The sequence below is a fragment of the Pyxicephalus adspersus genome, chromosome 2 (genome assembly GCF_032062135.1).
Source record: "Pyxicephalus adspersus chromosome 2, UCB_Pads_2.0, whole genome shotgun sequence".
In the NCBI taxonomy this organism is placed as follows: domain Eukaryota; kingdom Metazoa; phylum Chordata; class Amphibia; order Anura; family Pyxicephalidae; genus Pyxicephalus; species Pyxicephalus adspersus.
This window is the reverse complement of record NC_092859.1, coordinates 123,223,952-123,245,037: the sequence shown is the minus strand read 5'-3', so window position 1 is coordinate 123,245,037 and position 21,086 is coordinate 123,223,952. Positions and strand designations below refer to the sequence as shown.

General features: G+C 37.2%; 1 protein-coding gene across 1 annotated transcript in view; it reads right to left on the bottom strand.

Moving 5' to 3' along the window:
* MTMR10 (myotubularin related protein 10) overlaps nt 1-21,086 on the bottom strand; it is a 52,669-nt gene continuing 31,583 nt past the window's right edge. The window contains exons 6-17 of the mRNA XM_072402286.1: nt 19,794-19,884; nt 19,508-19,667; nt 17,122-17,209; nt 16,825-16,913; nt 16,070-16,200; nt 11,510-11,579; nt 10,677-10,747; nt 7,094-7,263; nt 5,660-5,830; nt 4,342-4,524; nt 3,494-3,556; nt 1-2,295 (exon numbers count right to left, since the gene is read on the bottom strand). Coding sequence (XP_072258387.1) covers nt 1,693-2,295; nt 3,494-3,556; nt 4,342-4,524; nt 5,660-5,830; nt 7,094-7,263; nt 10,677-10,747; nt 11,510-11,579; nt 16,070-16,200; nt 16,825-16,913; nt 17,122-17,209; nt 19,508-19,667; nt 19,794-19,884 — 1,890 coding nt within the window. The 3' untranslated portion in view covers nt 1-1,692. The remainder of the gene's footprint in view (nt 2,296-3,493; nt 3,557-4,341; nt 4,525-5,659; nt 5,831-7,093; nt 7,264-10,676; nt 10,748-11,509; nt 11,580-16,069; nt 16,201-16,824; nt 16,914-17,121; nt 17,210-19,507; nt 19,668-19,793; nt 19,885-21,086) is intronic.

Genomic DNA, 21,086 nt, shown 5'->3' with positions numbered 1-21,086 from the left:
TTTCCAGCAAATTTAACATAATGTCTAGATTAGTGGAAAGCTGTTAGCATCTTGGTTAACATCCATTACCTCCAATTTTTCAACAGAGCTGGTGTACACACTGCTCTTATGATACCGGAGTATACACCACCATATTGTAAAATGAGATTTGTATAGGTCTTATTTATTTATATTTGTACCAGTGACATTTTAAGGTCTTTCAATTAAAGTGACCCTATCACTGCAAGGTGCACACCAAAAAATTCTTATGTTGTGTTTTCTAGCAACCTGAGAAGTTAGCCACTTTGCTGATCTCAGGCTGTTGCAAGTATCAAACATTTCCAGCGGTGTGAATACCTGCTTCCCCTGCTGTATCCAGTGGTTCATCCAATTCATGTAGTGACAAACAAGCTGGTGGAAGAATCTGCAGGATGCAGCAAAAAAAGCATAAATATTCATCACAATATTGTATTGACAAGTCTGATTCCATGTGGCCAAATCTACAATGTCTACAGACAGCATTGCAGGCATATAGAGGGGGAAAAATGTCACTGTATGACATATTTCACATATAGAATGGTAACAACCATGACACATGGATAAAATCTTACACTACTGTGACAGGATAAGTTTAATCTTACAATATCACATTGTTCTCCACATGGTTAAGTATAATGCATTATTGTTGGGTGTGTGACTATATTCCAGGGCCACTTAACTGATGTGAATAATTGTCCTTACACAATTCTAATTGTGACAGAAGGGATTATGTACAATTTATTCCCAGCCACAGGGAGGAAAATGGCATCTTCTCTCTCAATTTATAGGCGCTGGTTCACATTTCCATTATTCCCAATATAAGCCTAACCACAGTCTATGCATGAAAAGTACTGCAAGCTTACATGAGATTGTTCAACTCCATCAATAGGTATGTGTGAAAACTAATGCAAGAAAAAAAAAACATTGCTTTTATTTTATAAACTCAGTGTCAGTGATAGCTGAAATCAGACTGGCTGCAGCAACCAATATTTGTTATTGTTCTAGGCTCACAGCAGCCCTGAACACCACATGAACCTTCTAACACTGGGTCACCGCAGACCTCATGGCTGCACAGTGCAGGGCTAACATCACTTAGCTCTGCAAATTATACACAACTGTGTCTACAGTACCCCCAGTGGAACAGAGCAACATCTAAACCAGGGGTGCCCACACTTTTTTGGCTTGCAAGCTACTTTTAAAATGACCAAGTCAAAATGATCTACCAACAATAAAAACTTGGACTTCACTCCTGTGCACGGGATAGTTTATTTTGAAAGGCAGGGCTCTGCGATCTACTCGCGTTTGCCTTTGAAATCTTCCGGTAGATCGCGATCCACTCGTTGGGCACCCCTGATTTAAACAGTTCCCTTGAGACACAGTGATCTGCTGGTTTTCTCTGTCCTGCCCTCAAGCAACACATGTACCTTAAAGGGGTAGAAAATGCCAAAATCAATACACTCAAAACTTTCATACTTGCACAAAATTGGATTCTGAAAACACATCCAGTTATGAAGGACTGCACCTAATATTGTTTAGTCATGACCGATTTTCCTGTGCGTTGTGCATAAAATTCTCCTTTTTTTAACATATGTGCAAAAAAAAAAAAATCAGTGTTTTGCTAAAAGGAAAAAAAAAAATGCAGCACTTGGTTACCTACGCTACCAGTAATATTTCTCAGTCCTCATTGGCAAGTGTTTCTGTGGAAAGCCAAATTTTGGCACCATTTAAAAACTTGCTTAAAGGAGTCCCCAGTATACTTCGGCGGCACAAGTTTCCGACTGGAGAGAAAGGGAAAGAGGAAGAGAGAAAGTCCAAACTTTCATAGCTACTGTGCAAGTCATCTGCCCGGAAAAACATTCTGCTTTGTTCACTTTCTGGAGAAGTGGCCTGAGACAGTGGGTAAGATCGGTGCTGACGGAGGCTTGTCTGCAGCATTTCAATCTCATCCGCCAGTAGGGAAATTTTATGGAAGGCAGTGATAAAACCACCATGGTTAATTTGAGCCTCAGGTACCCATCGAAGGTAGCAGAGCTTCCACAGTTTTATGTCTGGCCCAGTTAACTTCGGTAACAAGACTCCATGAAGGTCGATTGGCTTAGAAAACCAGTCTCTAATATATTGTTCTAGTCCATTGTTCTGGATATCTGGCACATGGTGAACAAGTTCAGGTTTCAGCCTAAGTATCAAAGAGTTCCTACGTGGCATGATCTCCTGCTGGGGAAGAATACCATTCTTCAGGGCCACCGGCATCCCCCGTAACGTAGAACTGTAGTTTTTCTGAGAGGAACAAAATATTAGCCAAAGTTAAACTACAAATAAACTCCTCAGACAGGCTTGGTCCTTAGCATAGTCAACTCTACAAGAATACCAGTCAATGGTTTATACTTTGGACCAATTAGAAGAAATTGAAAAATTCAGAGTAGTAGGTAAAAGAGGCAAAGATGAGCTATGAGAAGCAAAGAATGACAGCATACAGGGAACCAGAGGGATTACATTACTTTACATTATTTTTAAAGCCAAGCACACAGTCCTCTGTACAATGTATAGTGTCTACAAAGACAGAAGTAAACAGCTGGCTTTTCTCTAAACAGGACACTGATCTTTTCAGTTTACGCCTTTGGCCAAGTGTGTCCAGTTGTTGCAAGAATAGGAGAAAAAAAAATACAGAATACAAGAGACAGAAGTCTTTTTGGAACGATCATTAACATGAATCAAGCCAACCCTAAACAAACCATAATAAATTACATGAATATGCAAATGTTTGTCCAAAGTTGTCAGCTGGCAAGACATTTCCTATTTTTGCAACCTGTGAAACTGCCTAATGTACCCTGTAGTGTGTAAAGCAGAGTACTCATAACTAACATTACCTTTCCATCTTTACACTGAAAACAAAGAGATTGATTTGCTTTATTTGCAGTCTGTGATATATTCTTTAAAAGTGCTTATTATTTCTACCTAGGTATTCCCTATAAGGCCTAGTCCTTATAGGAGATGAATACAGGTAGTCCCTGGGTTACATACGAGATATGGACTGTAGGTTTATTAAGTTGAATTTGTATTGTAAGTCGGAAAAGGTACATTATTTTATTAAATGCAATTAGGACAGATGTTTGTCTCAATAAATTATTAGGCAGCATGGCGTCAGGTACTGTATAAAATCCTCATTGTGAGTTAATCACAAACAAAGCAAAAATAAAAACTTTATGGAGCCTAGATATTCATTTATGTTTGGAGAAAGCTGTGCTTTGATAAGAAAAAAAAAACAAAAAAAACTGCAGAGTTTGTCTTGGTCATTAAAGAGTTACAAGAGGCTGCAGAGATTTCTTCTGCAAGTCATGCAAAACGCCCCCACAGCGAGCAGGGAAACTCGTTCATATCCAGGAGGCGTCCATATGTCGGGTGCCTTTAACCCGGGGACTACCTGTACGTTACTGGGTTGTGCATGACAATCCTAAATGAAGATACTAACACTTACATTTGGCTTGACACTCAGTTGAGACTGTTCTGGAACACTTCGTGTTGTCTGGGTCCCCCAGTGCTACATAACAGTAAATACAAATTTCAATTATTATTTTTTTTTAATTCATCATACACATTTTGATAGAATGTGGTGCAGAATAGGCACAATAAAAAATACATTTCTGATCAGCTGCTAGCTTTGTGCAATTTAGGTCTGTTCAAGCAATTCAGTTTTGGGTACACCTATTCATTTACTAGTAATCTAGCTGATGGTCAACTTTATATCTCATAAAGCAACAAAAATAAACTACTGACTTTAACTGTAAATAGACACACACACAGTGTCAGTAACTTCTCAAATACAGATACCATAGATGCTAAAAAGTGACATCTCCTGGCTGTTATACATATACACACACATCTGTTTCCCATGCAAAGTATAGTGCTCCACCTCAGCATAGGATTCAATCTGTTTCCATGTCATACAAATTATATATATTTATATCTATATCTGCAGCAAAGAAGACTGCAGTGCCTACAATTTCTTTTATAGCCTCACTTCATCTCCTAAAGAACTCCTGTATGGGGGCTGGTATCTTTTTCTTCAAATAAAATATTTGTTAGGTAATTTTTCTAGCTAAAAAATAAAAAAACAGACCACAAACTTTACAGCTAATAAAAAGAAAATATCCACCAGTAGCCACAGGCTGTTTTTATACAGCTGACTAAGGATGATATGTTCCCAACATTGACTATTACTTCCCCATCAAAGGTGCTTTTTGCTAAAGTGGAAAACCCCTTAAAGTCATAAAAGTTAATAACATAATAATATAATGTTACATTCATTTCATGTGGCTGGTTTACCTTTGACCGTTTAAAAAACTTAGCATTTCCATTCTGAACGTTGGGCACGCTCTTGCCGATGTAGAGAGGGTTATTGAACAGAGTGCGATCCTTTGCTGAAAACTGCAGAGACCAGTTCCATACAGAGGGGAATTTCAGGCCTTTTTCATCCCCTAATTGAATATTTTTCCCTATAGCAAACTCCTGCAAAGAAAATTGTGCAAGACAAAAATGAACACAATGCTTGAGCGATATCAAAACAAAGCAAGCTGCATTAGGTTTGTGTAAGATGAAAATTCCTACAGCAGTTATGAGCGTATTTCCAGGATATCTTTCATTGAATACAGAGCAATACGGATCTAATAAAAGTCGAAAAAGTATGCCACGCCAGATCTTTTCTTGAGCAGTCATAACCATCTAGGCAATCTAATCAGTTACATTTATTTCATGGCACTATTCACAGTGAACAGAGATACTGATGTCATTGCTACCAGGTAGTAACTGGAAAAGCTGCCTGATAGTAACTGTGCAATACTTTTCTGTAAGATCTAAAATAGAAATCCTATAGATGCTGGAAAATTACAACCCATGGCTTCTTCTATCCCATTGTCTTCTCTATGGCTGACAATAAGCTTAAAGGAATGACACAAGGTGGTCCTTTTGGAAAACTACTGCAGGCAAAAAAATTGTCCAGCTTCTGGGTTTTATTACAAAATTTAGTTTTGCTATTGAAACAGCAGACACAAATGCCCATATGGGGAGAAGTTAGGCTTTTGTTTATGTCAGTCTATTAGAAAATGTAAACTGTTTGGTGTAAACCAAGAACTATCCACTTGAAAGAAGTGTTTTCATTGTGTTGTCCCACAATTAAGAGTTCAATGATTGTGCTATTCTGCAAATATTAAGTGTATTATACATGGGAAAATATTTCCTAATATTTCTTCTCTAAAAACTGCACTAGCGAAGATGTCAAAAGAATGAAATACTGAGTGGTCGGTCTTTTACGATTCCAGTAACACTGCTGAGGTGTTTCAAAGCTTTGTAATAGAATTTTAACTGTAGCTAAACTTTCTGGTCAATATGTATTCTGACTGCTCGTTACCTGGCAAATGCTAGTTACCTGGCTATGTTTTGAATAATCTGAGATGCTAACCTGGAAAAAGCAGGCATCGGCTGACCTCAAAGCAAAGTCAGAACTTTTGCTAGGCATACTGGTCCTGGGTGGGACAAGCGGAGGATTAGCAAAGGCAACCTACATGATTCCTATAGGTTAAACCCATTCCAGAGGTTGCAGATAAATTTCTTGTGTGGAAATAAAAAGTAAGGTAAATATACTCACTGTACTCTGCTGAACACGCTGATGAGGACAGTTGAAAAGAAAAGTTCCAAAGAGCGAGATGCATGTGCTGTCATATAACACAGTTAAATAGGTCTCTGTAAACTGGAAAGCTGCTGGGTATTGCTCCTGAAGCTGCCAAACACAGTCCAGAAATAGCACAAACAAGGAACACTGAGGAAGAAAAACAGACGTTTGACAATCAGCACTCCAAACTGGTTTTCATCTAACAATGCACTGAAGTGTTCCCTGCTCCCATTCTACAAGATCATACTTCCCCAACCAAAAATACAAGTAGTTATATGTATACATGTCTAGACTACCTTTATTTGCACCAATCAGAAAGCAAGATGGAGGAACAGTATACAAGTCCGAACGTCCTCCAAGCAGGTACATCAAGCAGGATCATACCTTGAATGACTGTATAAGAGTAAGACTATACACTGAAGTATTGTATACACAACTAGAACTCCATTAAACCAGTCACACCAAGAACATACACTTCCTATATATACATTTCTACTCTTCAACCAGTGCCACTAAGCACAAACCTGCGCTGAAGGACTGTATACATGTCTCCCATGAGAGATCTATTGGAGCAGCCAATACCAATCCACCCTATGAAAACGTAAACCGTTAGTTTGTAATTCTCTGATAGGAAGGCTGCAGTGGCCCACCTGGAACAGGTATACAGATATGCCAGCGTAGAACACCTTATCTGCATTCTCATTCTAGGTCAGTAATTTATAAAACATAATGGTCAGAAGATCAAAGATGAAAAACTAGATACTTTGCTAGATGGTGGCCAAGGTGGCAATCTTCATATCTTTCTCTTGGCAGGTTTGCATTAAACACTCCATACAGGTCTAGAATTACATCAGCCAGGAACGTACACCGAAGCACTGCATGCATTTCTAGTTGTTCTTTAACCAGTTACACAAAGTAAGAATATATATAGCACTGTATACAGGTCTAGGGTGTCTTTTACCAGTTTCACCAACCAGGAACATGTACTAAAGCACTTTATACATCTCTAGTTTTCCTTCAGCCACTCACACAATGAAAGCATACACATTGAACATATCTACATTTCGATACTTGAACAAAACTATTTTTTCATGACACTTTATATAAATGTAAAGAAAATGTCAATGTGTTTAACTAGATGACTTGGAACTGAAACAGTATAATGCTTTCTACCAGAATTATGAGAGGCATACAGACAGAACTAAAACTAGAAGAGGACAATCTGCATGAAACAGATATTTCAAGCAGCTAAATATATTCAGATGTTCAAAAACATATTTATACCATGTTCAATACCCATCTACTAGAGGGGGAAATGCAACAAATTATGTTATGTTGGGTAAAGCCAAACATAACATTAAAACATCTATAAAGACAGATTTGTAGATAGTGCTGTATATTGTACTATACCTCTTTGTCAGATTTTTTCAAGTGATTGCACCTATCGAGGAATGGATAACCTGCCATAACCCACTCCTTTTGTATGAGACTCTGAAATCCAACAATGGTCCTGAAGTATGGATCTGACATCAGCTGGACAAGAGAGGCCATCAGGCAACTGAGGTCCCGACCTTCCTCTTCTAAAACACAAACAAAATTTTATGGCTTCTTGAGGCTTACAAAGGTTTGGCCAGGTAATTTTCATACTTTGTTTCACACAATACAAATCTAAATGACAGAACAAAATAATGACTGTAATTTCAGTACTTTATATCAGAAGTAACTTGTTTACCATTTCCAAGAATCCAAATTTAAATCAGATTTAGTACAAGGGCTTATGGCCAGTTCCCAAGGTATTTCCATGGATGGTATACTTTGAAATCTGCAAACAGAATGTGCTGGACACACCAAGTCGGGTGATAACACCCACACCTTCCAGATGGACAGGAGTTTGGAAATATGCCAGGTTATTTAACCCTTTTTGGAGAATTAGCAACCAGTAGTATATCACTTTTGGGTGAAGTTACTTTTTAAAGTAGCAGCCCCAAATCTACAGCCAGCATGCAGGGCCTGTTTTTTATGTATGCAAAGTGGTTTTGGTGCCAGGAACTAGAGAGTGATAAAGCAGTGGTCCCCAACCTTTTGGATGTCACGGACCACTAAATTTACAGACTCTGGACCACGCATGCTGTGTGTCAGTCAAAGGGGAAGAAACTTCCCTTAGAGTGATGTCATGATGCCAGAACCCACCCATCGCATTGTCGGGCCTGCAATGGTGGAGTGGGTGGGTTGTGTCCCACCGCCATGAGCCTACGATGCATATCGAAGACATGGTCTGCAGCTCGGGCCGGTGCGCCCCCTTCCAAGCGGGTCCTTTTCCTGACCCAGCTGGGGAGTGCACCAGCCAGAGCCGCGGACCACCAAAATGTTCTTGTGGACCACAGATTGGGGACCGCTGTGTTAACGAACCCAGCAATGAAGCTAAGTCAACACTGTCAAGTGGAGTAATCTCCTGCCTAATATTATCTTTATAGATCAAGTGCAATGACAATTGGCCAGTACAGAAGTGTGGAACAAGAAGCAAAGAGAAGGAACATGGCTACTGAATGACAATACTAAGGAAATCTTTCCTATTCTCATTGACACAATGACTGGAAACTGTTCCTTTCACCGACAAGAACCCAAAGTACACTACTGCTCTCACTACTGGCATCACTATTGGGGCCCTAGCAGGCAGGCATTACACCTTCTAACAAAAAACACTGAAAGGGAATAATTCCTCCCACCAACACCCCAGCCTGGCACTATTCCTCACACAGAAAGATGGTGTAATATTACTCCTTAAATGGATACATATATGTGAAATATTACTATTAAACACTAGTGAATTCACTATGAATTAGTAAACTTTGCCCCCAGACGCTCTGCTCACAGAGCAATAGTTCAGATTACTTCTGTAATACTGTTTAGGCAGGAACAAAGTCTGTTTAGGTAACTACAGTTGTCAATTTAAATAACATTTCTAACTTTACAATAAATGCAAATGTAAACTAAAAGAGAAAGCTGCCAGTTGTTCTTTACCTCATCAACTTTGCGTTTATTTGCCTTTCCATCCCAAGTTACAGAAGTAAAGTATGGAAACTCAAAGTAAAGCATGGAATAGAAACAGTGGCCAAGCCTTTATTCTATAATGCAGTACAGTCTGGTCATATTTAGTGGGGAGGACAGACCAACAGTAAGAGAAGTTTGGAAGGGAGCTGAAATGTAATGATTTGGCTGGGGATGCAAAACAGTTTCTCCAAAATAGCAATTTTCTGACTCAACAGCTGTGTGAGCAATGCCGATCAGTTGACTTGGCAAGGGGGAGAATGAGTCACACGCTGTATATTACGGTGCTGGAGAGGGGAATCCTTGTGTATATTACATACACAGCCGAATGCCACCCATAGCAAAAACTAGCTACTGTCTCCCTGGAACAAACCTCTGACTTTTACACAACGGAGGTCTGCATTCCTTCTATTATCTTTAGTTTACATGACATCTATTTAAAAGACCTTAGACAAGCAAAATACAAGAAGCAAACCTTGCTCACTTCCCTTACTTATCTGAAACAGTTCCTTTTCCTTTTTTGGTTAAATAAAAGCAGTGGTTACCATTTATTAACCGAGTTCCAAAAAGTGAAGTGATTACATTACAAAGATGAAACAATACTGTGCTTTAATTTAGTTCTAAAGTTTCCAAAGACGACATCTATGGGTCTATTCAATAAGGAACAATGAACAAGTGAAGTGACCAGTGCAAACTGGTTTTATTATCTACTAAAATGTCTGATTACTTCAATTTCACTCTTATTAATAAATAAACCAATGGGCATGAACACAAAATAATAATTTAATTTCTAGACATACAGGGAACAGCTGTCAGAAATGGATTGGTGCTCCCATTCCCTAAATCAACACAGCAGACCAGATCCATTTCTCAAATAAAACATCATACACTGAGATTTATATTACTACGTTTTAGAATCCAGTTCACCAAGCTTGATGAATAATAAATACAAAGCGAAGAGTGATTAGGGACAAATTCTGCTGAGTGCTTTCCTAAAGCTCAGCTGTTAACACACATCAACTCAGTATATGTATAAATAACAATCACCTTGTCCTTGTCTATTCCAGTAAATGGCACCTACAGACTTATGTGAGTGGAAAGTTGTTATTGGAAGTTCCAATACACAAAGGTAATCTTAGCAGAGAAAAAGCATCCTACTAACACATGGATGTGCCTGACCCTCCAACCCATATATATCTGTCCTGCAGACACATTCATATTGCATCACATTTCTCCAATGGATTCTGTGGTGACATTCTGTTGGTGTCAAAATTGTGTTGACGTAACCCACTAATGCAAACATGGAAAAGAAGTGTGTGAGCAGCCACAAAAAATGGACAGTATTTATGGTCTGTTTGTGAGTTTTGCTTACAGAACAGGGCAGTCAAATGTCAGCCTGATGATGGCCCAAGGTGTAGATATCTCAAAGTGGAAGCTACTGTATGCAAAAGTAAATCAATCAACAGCGATCTTATGTGATGTACCAAAATAACGGACTAACTTATTTCAAAAGGAGGTGCCTTGTGATCTGTGTATTTAAAAAGGAAATACTACATTCAAGAATCAAAGTAAAATGAACATTTCCATTTTTTTAGTTTCAGGTCCCCTGACAAATGATCTTGCAAAAAAAAAAAAAACAATTTCTGTGTACTGGGTGGAATTAAAGGGATTTTCCTTTGTACAAAACAAGATCTTCCTCTACCATAAGTACTGGTGTGCAACAGGGGGTTCCCTGGTATTATACTCAAAGTCCACTCAATGTCCAACAGTGGATTTCTGGAAATGTGGTCTCTATTTAAAAATCATTTTCATCATTAATGAAAGTCTGGTTGTAAAATTAGAAGAATAATTTTAGCAACAATTTTTGTTTCTTTTGTATGAAATAGAATTAATCCAAGAAACGACAGAACAAAAATACAGAAGTGGAATATGAAGGCGGAATAACCTTGAATGACAACAGAAAGTCTTCTGAAATCCATGACAAAAACGAGCTCAGCTGCTTGCTTCAGAAACACCCTGCAAACACAAATAAATATTTACTAAGTTGCTTATTTATTATACAGCCATGTAAGCAAATGAAATGTTCACTCTGTTCAAAAGTCACTTGTGGTCCTATAAATCGCCTGTCAGCTTTTTATCTCAGAAGTTTCAGAATCAAGATTCCTGTTGGTTTGTACCACATGCAAGAATTGTTTTCTAACCCAACAAGTTGTCTTCCAACAAAAAGGTCCCCCAAAAGGTTTTAAAGCTACAGATATAAGATGGTCACCCATATCTTGACCACAATCCCCTACATTTCTCAAATAGGATTTTCCTTAAGAGCAGTTATTAGTAATTGGAACTAGTAGAAAACTCATGCGATATTAAATTGCAACCATTACAACACAGTTATAAAAGTAAAGTAAGAATAAGTAGGTTAATCAACCGAGTAACTAATAAACAGTAACTAATATGGAAGTTCTAACGGGAGAAAATGAACAGCAACTTCTTAAAAGGCCAAAAGCGCTGTGATCCTTTTTCTTCAGACTTAATGTTTCCAGTCTCATCATGATCTTTTCATTGACACATTCAATTGACAAATTGCCGCCCAGAGAATGTACAAACTTAAGCCCCGATACACGCGGGTAATGCTATACCAAGAAAAGATGGAGACACAGGAAGACAAATAGATTTCATCCTATCCCAGAAAAATATGTTCTGAGGACATCAACTTTCTATTAATAAGCTACAATTGTGTTCCTTCATAATGTAGCTAAACCAACATTAAACAGTGCTTACCTGACATACTCCAGCCATCGTGTGTTTTCCAGGGATGAATACCATCGCTCCTCTGTTTCTTCATATGGCTCTAAGTGGACACAAACAGTTTTTTTTACTTCAGTGCAAGTCATACAGAGCCACAGTCCCTTCTATGTGATGAATGACTGGAGTAATAGCCAACTACTTGTACAGTGGATAAAATCAAAGCATGAAGAGAACATAAGCAAGATCTGTAGGAGCCAATATTATCTGAATTTGTTGAATAATTGTAGCACCTATCTGAAATCAAATCTTTTGTAAACATATTTTATGTGGAGATCGCTTACTTTCATGACCACTCTAGAATTCTTCCTTCATGTTGAAATATTTTTAAGGTTTTGGAAGGAGTGATGGCTTTTCTCAAATGAGATTGATGCAGTTAAAAACATGCTGTTGTGTAGCTAGAGGTCTAGTATAGGACATTCAACCTTTCCGGTTGTTGACAAATCCAACTTTTCGAATCTAGTCTTTAAATTTCATAACAGTTGGAGATGCTGCTGAGTTCATTGGACACTGCATTTGATCTGAAGTCAACCTACATTTGACCAGCTTCAAGAAGGCTTTGCATTTCTAAGGACTTGCATGGGAATGCAAAACCCAAACAGCATCCTGTCTACAAAGGCACTTACAATTGATAAACATACCAACTATGTACAAACATGATTACCCATCCATCGCCGGATTTATATGCATTATGTCATGTGCATGGATACCCCACACCCATCCCACCAGGGGTTATTTATTAAGATGTAGATGTCAGTATTAAAAGTTTTCATTACCTTGACAGGTCTGACCAACTACTAGATATTGCATGCAGTAGAGATTATTTACAATAAAGCTGGATACATTCTACATAAATTTAACAAAACAGACATAAGTTTGTTATACCTATAAAAAGCAAGGTGTGTAATATGTACTGATTACTGGAATATCTGTACCTCAGGGTGATGAATAGAAATTACATCTTTGCTGTGATGGATAAACACAGGCACTGACTAAACTCTGTGCAGTCATCTTCCATGTAATTATACTGACATTTACAACATCACAAGTAATTACCTCAGTAATGTTGTTATAATAATTCCTGCATTACCTAACACATGGTCACTAATTAAGTTTAGAGATGAATACTTGCCTGACTTCTAGATATAAATACCTGTTATTATAGTTAACAGACTGCAGACTATAACAGAGTATTGTATATACTTATGGTATCCTACATAAAGATATCACTGCTTTGTTAACACAGTTCTGAAGGCTGATATTTATTATAAATAGAGGAGCCATTATAAGGTGAACCCAAAACATTTTTAAAGCAAAAACGATGGAAAGATTGTTGTGCAATCTTATTTAACCTCAGCAATAAAGATTTATCCCTTAGCCGTTTAGCAAAGTTTTAAGTTATGTTCCCCCATCATACTTTATGAATGCTGTGCATGTTACTAATTGCACATGTGGGCTGCCAAAAACACAGCATGTCATACACAAAGGTAATAAGTGTAAGTGCAATGCACGGCTGCACAGTGTGTAACAGTACATTCCTAAGATGCATTACAAGCGCCATTATTAAATGGCTACCCAGAACACAAACGCATGCGTTAATGCTAAATACTTGTGTGAATTAGACCTTATAGGGAATCAATCAATCAAAAACAACAAAAAAAAAAAAAAGAAGAAAAGGAGGGCAGAATAAAGGCCTTTAAAACTCACACACAAGTTCAGTCCATCATCATCCCTATAAATAAGGTATTTCCTAACATGACCAATACCTTTGCTGGTGTATGATAAAGAACAAGGGTCATTAAACTAATTTATCAGTATATACGTCTCTTTCCTGCTTCTACTGCTGAACTGCTCTGCCACAAGAACCATGGCAGTGTTCTCCCAAGCCCCTTTTAGCTGGGTGCACCACCCAGCACTTTTTAGTAACCACCTGGCTGTTTTTGGGTTGTTATTGAAGAGTTCAGTCACAATACAGGGAACTGCCGCCATCCATCTACAATTTCTTCCCACTCAGCTTACAAAAATGTCTGGGTTGAACACTGCATGGAAAGAAAGCCATCTGAAAGCTCCAAGATGTTACATGATATATGTGCAGTCTGGTGGTCACTATCTTTGTGCATAGAAGTACTAATTTACCTAGTTGTTGCTGCTGCAAACGTTATAAGTACTGCTTCTTTGTTCTCATGCCGAGCCATAACAATGCTTGCAACATGCAAGAAATTCCATACCACTGACCAGCTTTCTGGCTGGCTGGAGACAGGTCATTTCCTGTAGCTTATGAGTTCTTTAATGTGACCCAACATTTGGAGAAGGGTAGAGGTAAGCCAGCCCATAAATGACCTCTAAACAAAATGTGCAACTTAATAGGGCACAAATAACAGAAAGATGCTTTATTTTTAAATTCCAATTAAGCATAATCCACAAAATGGTTAACAGAGCCACTGACAATCCCATAATCCTATGCTATACAATACTAAAACAAAATGTATTCCCAAAAAAAATGTTTAGAACCACACAGCAATGTGATATCTGGACTATATTTATCCATGATCTCACTTCTCTATTTGGTACATTCCCCTCCGGTCATGTTTCTTCTGTATAGTAGGTAGGTACTAAAATGACAAAACTGCTGTCACAAAGGGGAAATAAAGAAAACAAGTTCTAAACAGGCACACTAATTCCCTTTCTGCAGAACTACATCAGCTTGATTCTATTGAAGATTCTGGTTTGAATACAATAATGCAGTGTGATATGTAGAAGGATCACGTTGCCTTGGGGCCTTGCTTGCCCATTCCAACCACTCAGCACATTGCAGTGCAGTCAGACTGGTCACACTGAATAAACCTGGCCACAGAAATACAAAAGACAGGATAAAACAAGGCAATTGGCTTAGGCATAGCTTGGCACAAAAACTTTGAATGCTTTGTCTTATGCAACACCACAACTATTGTTAAATCTAACAATCAAACAATCAATATACATTCACGCACATTTCTGAAGGTCAAACTCTCCTCTACCCTCAGGATTTTTTTTTTACTGACTAAAACTGCAAAAGCCAATTCGATGTGATACTGCACACTGTGTCCAAAAATAAAAACACAATGAAATTTTATTTCAACGCTGACAGTTTAAATATAGGCACACGTTTATGGTTTAGTGTATTTTTATTGTGTAAGGCTGTAGTAAATTTTTGTAAACTGTTTTACAGTGATACTGATACAGTGAGGAACTGTTACAAGATGATTCCTATTTATGTGGCAACAAGACAGGAAGTGATAAATCTATTTCCGGGACACTGCAACAAAAGCACTTTTCAAAGCAGTATGGAAGGGCATAGATCCCAGTTAGGCTTCTGTTGCCCAGTTCAATAATGTGCTGCCAGGCATGGCTTTACTGCAGAAAGAGAAGGTGATGTCCCTACTGCAAAAAAAATTTACTAACTTGCCCAATCACCCTCTCCAACAGTCAAACTCCTGGCTTACCCTGCAGCTGCCAGGACTGAAATAAACTCCCATGCAGGCACATAGGAATAAAGTCAAGAGAAGAGAAGGAGGAAGAAGATGGTGATGCCCATATCAGAGTGGGGACAGGGGAGTTTAAAAAGGTTTAGTTCTGCTTTAAGACAAAGCAAGAAAATCAACTAAATAACAAAATGTTGACCATAAAAACTTAAAACTTTTGTTGAATATTCAGAAGGAGAAAGAAAGAGATGAAAGTAGGCTTTTGAAGCATTTCTAAGATTAACTTGTGTTTATTGTGTATAGAATCTAGGTAGTCCTATTTCCAACATAGTACTCCTAGTCTATGTATATAATTGAGGCAAAATAATTGGAAAAAAAACTTTAAATTAGCAATACAATAGATATCTATCTTAACGTTTTTAGTTTATCTCATGGCCCGATGCGTTTCGCCAAGATGGCTTCCTCAGGGGATTATTGAGATTATGATGATTAGATACTTTGAAGATTCATAAATAGTGATATTAAGGTGCTTAAAAAACAGAGGTGGACAATACCAAGAAGTTATCCAAACTGAATTACCTTAAAAACTTTTTTAATCAATAAATAAGGATTTTGAAAACTTGAACTTCGTCTATTATTGAATTTGGATCCTGTATTGAAAGGGAGTGGTGTAAAGAGGATATGTTTTGAAAATAGCGTCAGGTCTGATAAAAAGTTAAGAGTTGATTGGTATTTGTTAATCCTGATATATTATTGTGATTAAGTAGAATTCCATACTTCACTATGATAAAATATTAGGTAATATATCTCTGGAGTATTATCTCAGGATGTTTTTAGAGTAATGTTGCAGTGGATAGGTCTAAGAAAGGGTGGTTCTCTTCTGTTCAGGAGGACATTGAGTCGTTGATGGTTAGTGGGATAGTAAAGGAGGGGACAAACCTTATCTTTATATAGAAAATATTTCCAAACAAGCCTATCCTGTTAACTCTTTTTGTCCTACATAAAAACTTAAATAAAAGAAAAGTAATAACAAATAAACAGCTAATAAATATAGCTTAATATATAGTACACTTACCATTTACACACAATTGCTTGAGTTTGCTAAAGGCAGTTTGAATGTCCTGGATAGTTGGGAGGCCATGATCTAGGTCACATTTGTAAACATCACTCCTCAGGGGGTGACTACGGGTGATTCCACCACACACCCTAAGTAAAAAATATAAATATAGCTATAGGATTATGTTATTGAACAGTTTCATAGATCTTCTAGGGTGCTTTAAGATTTTAAGTTAGGATGTGGTCATTCTAAAACAGCGTAAGGTGCAAAGACAAGGAATAATCTAAAAAGCAGCAGACAAATACTGATGTGTATAATCCTGTGTTTAATAATGCAGAGAATATTAAGGTTGCTTTCTAAAAACTTGGCTTCAATGCTGCAACAATGATGCAACAGAATTTGCCCTTATTAACCAACTGATAAATTTCCACTTTACACCTCTATGAACCTATTTTTTGAACATTATTGTTATCCTACTTACTGCCTCCCCTTTACTCCAGGCCCAATACTCTGCCCCCTAATACCTAGCCCTATATTGAAAAAATGTAAAACATCATTATACTTTCTTCTGTTAATAGGGCACTGTAGCGGACACAAAAAAAAAAACAAACTCCCCCTAGACTGCCCTATACATAAATATGAGCTTTCCAGATGGTACCAAACAGTGAGAATGTGTACCAGAAGTGTTCATATACAATATTTTGGTAAATATTTTATAGCAATGACGAAGCATGTACTTCTCCCTGGAAATATTTGGGCCATAATCCCCTTACCTTTGGTCTATTTTGCGTTGATGTAACACGTCCTTAATGCTGGCCATCCTTACAAGTGCACTTCCATTAGAATGGTTCCAGCACCACAGCTGAATTAACAAAGAAAAAGTTACATTTAAGAACAACAAATGTTACACATTTTCTGCTACAACTGTTCTCTGGTGGTACAAATGCTTTTAAAACTTAGATGGTTTATTAAACAACCACCCAAAGGGTATTAATTGATGTTTATGCATAACATAAGAGCTAGAAAAAGTCATCATTGCCTGTATAAAGGTTTAATCAATACATACTCACTGGCATTCGTCTTCCAAAAAATGAGTAGGAATACTGCTTTAGATCTGTATCTGCCAAAGAGGAGGGGACGACAAAGTATTCCGGAAGGCTGGAAAGATACAGATAAGCTGTATTAGCCGTGTGCATGTTTAGTGGATTGCGATTGTAGTTTATAAATCATTGATACATTTACTACAAGTCAATGGCTGGGAGCATTTCTAAACCCCAAATCCACTTACTAGATTCACTCCACACACACATAATGCAATGTAAGTTTATGTAACCTATTCTGCCATATTTATAAAGGCAAATTCATTTATTTACAGACCAAGTCGTTGCACAATTAAAATGTATCTCCTGTTGTGGATATTTCAATTTAGCTGTAACAATGCAAAGCCATCAACAAAATACTATTTGTTGATGGCTTTGAGAGAAACCAAGAGATATTACTATCAATACTTGGTGGTGGAAGCTTAAAATGCAATCGTACAATTTTATTACTACATTGATACTGATGGGTTGAATTAACATTTAGGTTCCCATTTTTTAGTGTTTTTTTTATATCCTAAAGCAGGTACAGATATTATTCCACTGGAGCCTCTAAAGAATATTACAAGACTCAGTAAATTAAGCTTTCAACTAAATGACATTTAAGCTATTTTAAAATAATGCTAAAAATGTCCAATCTAATAGAGGAAATGATTCAAGTGGTTGATACTTTCCCATCAACAAGTGGATTAGGCAGATTGATTTTGGTGTGCAGTGACTTTTTCAGTTGGGATTGTTGCTATATTGCAGAGGAAAGGCTCATCTGTTTTGCCAGTGCCCAACTGCTGCAAGACTCGGATTAGTGTCCAATTGCTTTGATATGTTGTATCTACCATAGGTTATTTCAACTTTGTGTGGGTGCAAATGTTCATATTAGGAGACCAATACTGGGGTCTATAGGGATTGAGATGCATTCTTCTACTTGATTCTATCAAACAGAGATAATTGAGATAATTGAGCTACCCCCCCCACATGATGATTGCCTGGCACAAATGCAATACAAATTAAGCGCGTTGAGTTATGAGAGCATCAAGCAAAAACTAAACAAAACAATAGGATGCTATGTATGTATCGATTTTTTTTATCACAATCACAAATAATAACAAATCCTTCAATTTGAGTAAAAATTATAGTGCAATTATTATATCTAACAAGAGAGATTTGCATTACTGCAAGTCATTAAATAAGTATTACACATCACTGAAATTCCTCCCTCTTGTTGTACCATGATCTTTTAATTATTGTACTTTGTATTTTTTTCTTATTTGTTTAAAATAAAATTTGCAATTTCAAAAACGTAAATATAACCCAAAAGGCTAAGCTACTCCTAAAGCTAAAAACATGAGTATTATTTACCTTTAAATGTTAACCCAAAATTCATTGGCACAGAACTCTGTTAAGGTGTTTGAATATTGATTTATAAAAGGGAATTTTAGTTGTAACTTTAAACAAGCTTTTGACAAGCTAAATACAAAGTCTGCCTATATGAAAATAACAAAACTCATCCTGCAGTGTTTTTTTGTTCCTATACAAAAACAACATATGTAATTCTATTAATAGAACAATAATTGTACTTGGTGTACTGTGTGAAGATTTACACATTGTCATTAACATTCATAAAAGAAATGAATGTCAGCCTAATAAAAAAAAAAAGTTAGGCTGCCATATTGCCATATGCTAAGCAATTACTTGAGTCACACTTCCAAGGCTGTGATAGCACTGTTGAAAAAAAACTCATGAGCAGCAACTGACAAGCTTTTAACAAGCCCGCTCACAGAGGAATTACACTACTAATTAATTGGTTTACAATGAAAACAGACAGATCTTGGCTGTCAATAAATGCTGGAAACAAATTAGACTCTATAGTCTGCCACATAGTCCTATGAATTATACACATTAGAGACAGAATTTTGTTTTGTATTCAGGATTAGTTTTTTATATGAGGAACATATGGTGCAGAGTAGAAAGCTTAAAATAGACACTCTTAAATGGCTTAGCTTTAATCTGCATTGTAGGGCATTCCACTACTTTTCATAAGCCTGAACAGAGTCAAGAAGATGTAAAATCCTCAATGAGCATCATCTCACTCGGGGGAGAGAACCGTCACCTGCTATGACCCAGAAAGAATATATATATATATACTTGTTTTAGCCAGTGAAGTGCTGGCAGACCAAGAAAACGCAAACCTCTTGTAAGCCTAGAACTCAGCAAAGAAAATTCACATTACCCATTAGACCTTTGTAGTGTAAAACCATCACCTGCTTGTTTATTACTGGTAAAGCTTTATTTTCTATCTGGTTGGTGTAGATGGTATAAAGCAGAAAGTATTTAACCTGTAATGTTCAGATGGTTTATTTACCATTTTGAGATCATGTAGCCCTCGTTTACAGAACACACTCTCCAGTCGGTGGCCCGGGTTCGCTTGATCTCTCGATCCCAGTCACAAAAGGTTTCAAATAGTGGAGTCTTTGAACAATTATCTCCTCCACCTCCCGGATCGACACCATTGATTTTATCCACTAGAAATGAAAAAAAATAGTTATTTACAACTTTCTCATATTCCAGTATATTTTTAACAGAACTCTAAAAAGCTTAAAAGTGAAAATATTAGCTATAGAAATAGTAAATATTAAAGCAATGTTTACCTGGATTGTGATACATCTTGGCAACATACTCAAAGGCGAATAGAAGCTGGAGGTCTGTTGGCTGCGAGTAATGTGCTAATGCAAGACAAACCTAGGGAGAATAAAAGCAACATTTACAAATACAAGATCTTACAATATCTTACGATCCAGTTGCAGTAATTAAATGAAAGTTATAATAGTAGTGTATTATTAGTATATATTAATATTAGTGTATTATGTTCAGATTTTATTTTTAATCTGGAAAATAGGTAATATTGTATATATTTTTCATTTTTTACTTTTTTAGTTTGGCACGCCAGGATTTCAAATTTCAGGCCTAATGCTGTAAATACATGTTAAAGTGGAGGATCACAGAATTTACACACAGCTAAATGATTAGGACACAGCCTCTCCTACTTGATAAGTTTCAGTCTAAAGTAGCAGTCGGCAAACCTATAGAGTGCTTTGCCTTAATATATTACTTCTGTTTTTTTCTCTTTTAAAGGAAACTATTTTGTTCAATAAAATACAATTGGTTCATTGAGAATCACAAGGCTATGCTCACCGCTTCCTTATGCAAGGAAATCTCTGCCCCTGGAAAGACGCTATTTGTAGCTTCTCCTAGCAGGATTTCCATAGAGAATGAAAAGGGGCAGCAGTGAGCGGTACTAGTACCACTGTAGTGAAGGTGACAATGCGGTTGCAATCTGCCAGTGGCAGGAGCTCCACAGGATTGCTTGATCCCAAAGTGAGTCTAAATCTCCCCTTAAATTTTAAGGTCACAATACAAGAAAGGAGATACAAAATTCAGATCCAGTGTTCTCCCCGCCCCTTTTAGCCAGGCGCACCACCCATCACTTTTCAATAATCATCTGGGTGTTTCTGGGTGGTTATTGAGAAGTTGGGTTACTGTATTAGTCTGTCATTTGCAATCCCTATTAAATGTACAGCGCTGCGTAATATGTTGGCGCTATATAAATCCTGTTTAATAATAATATTAATAATAATACTACAGAAGTGCTACCCACCTACAGCTTCCTCCCACCCAGCTTAAAAAAAAAATTCTGGGGAGATCTAAATACTGATGACATCTAACTGAAACTTTATCACAGGGCACCTATGGAAAAAGGTTAATGGGTCACATATAAAAACTGGTGAGTTTTTTTTTTTATATCGATATACAGTTCTTTACTAACTAAAACACATATCCTCCAATTTTCTAAGACCATGGTGGAATGTGCAGGACAACATTCTTGACTGGCCTGTGTTCAAACAGTGTTCTCTGGAAGATAGATTAACTGAAACAAGTAAACA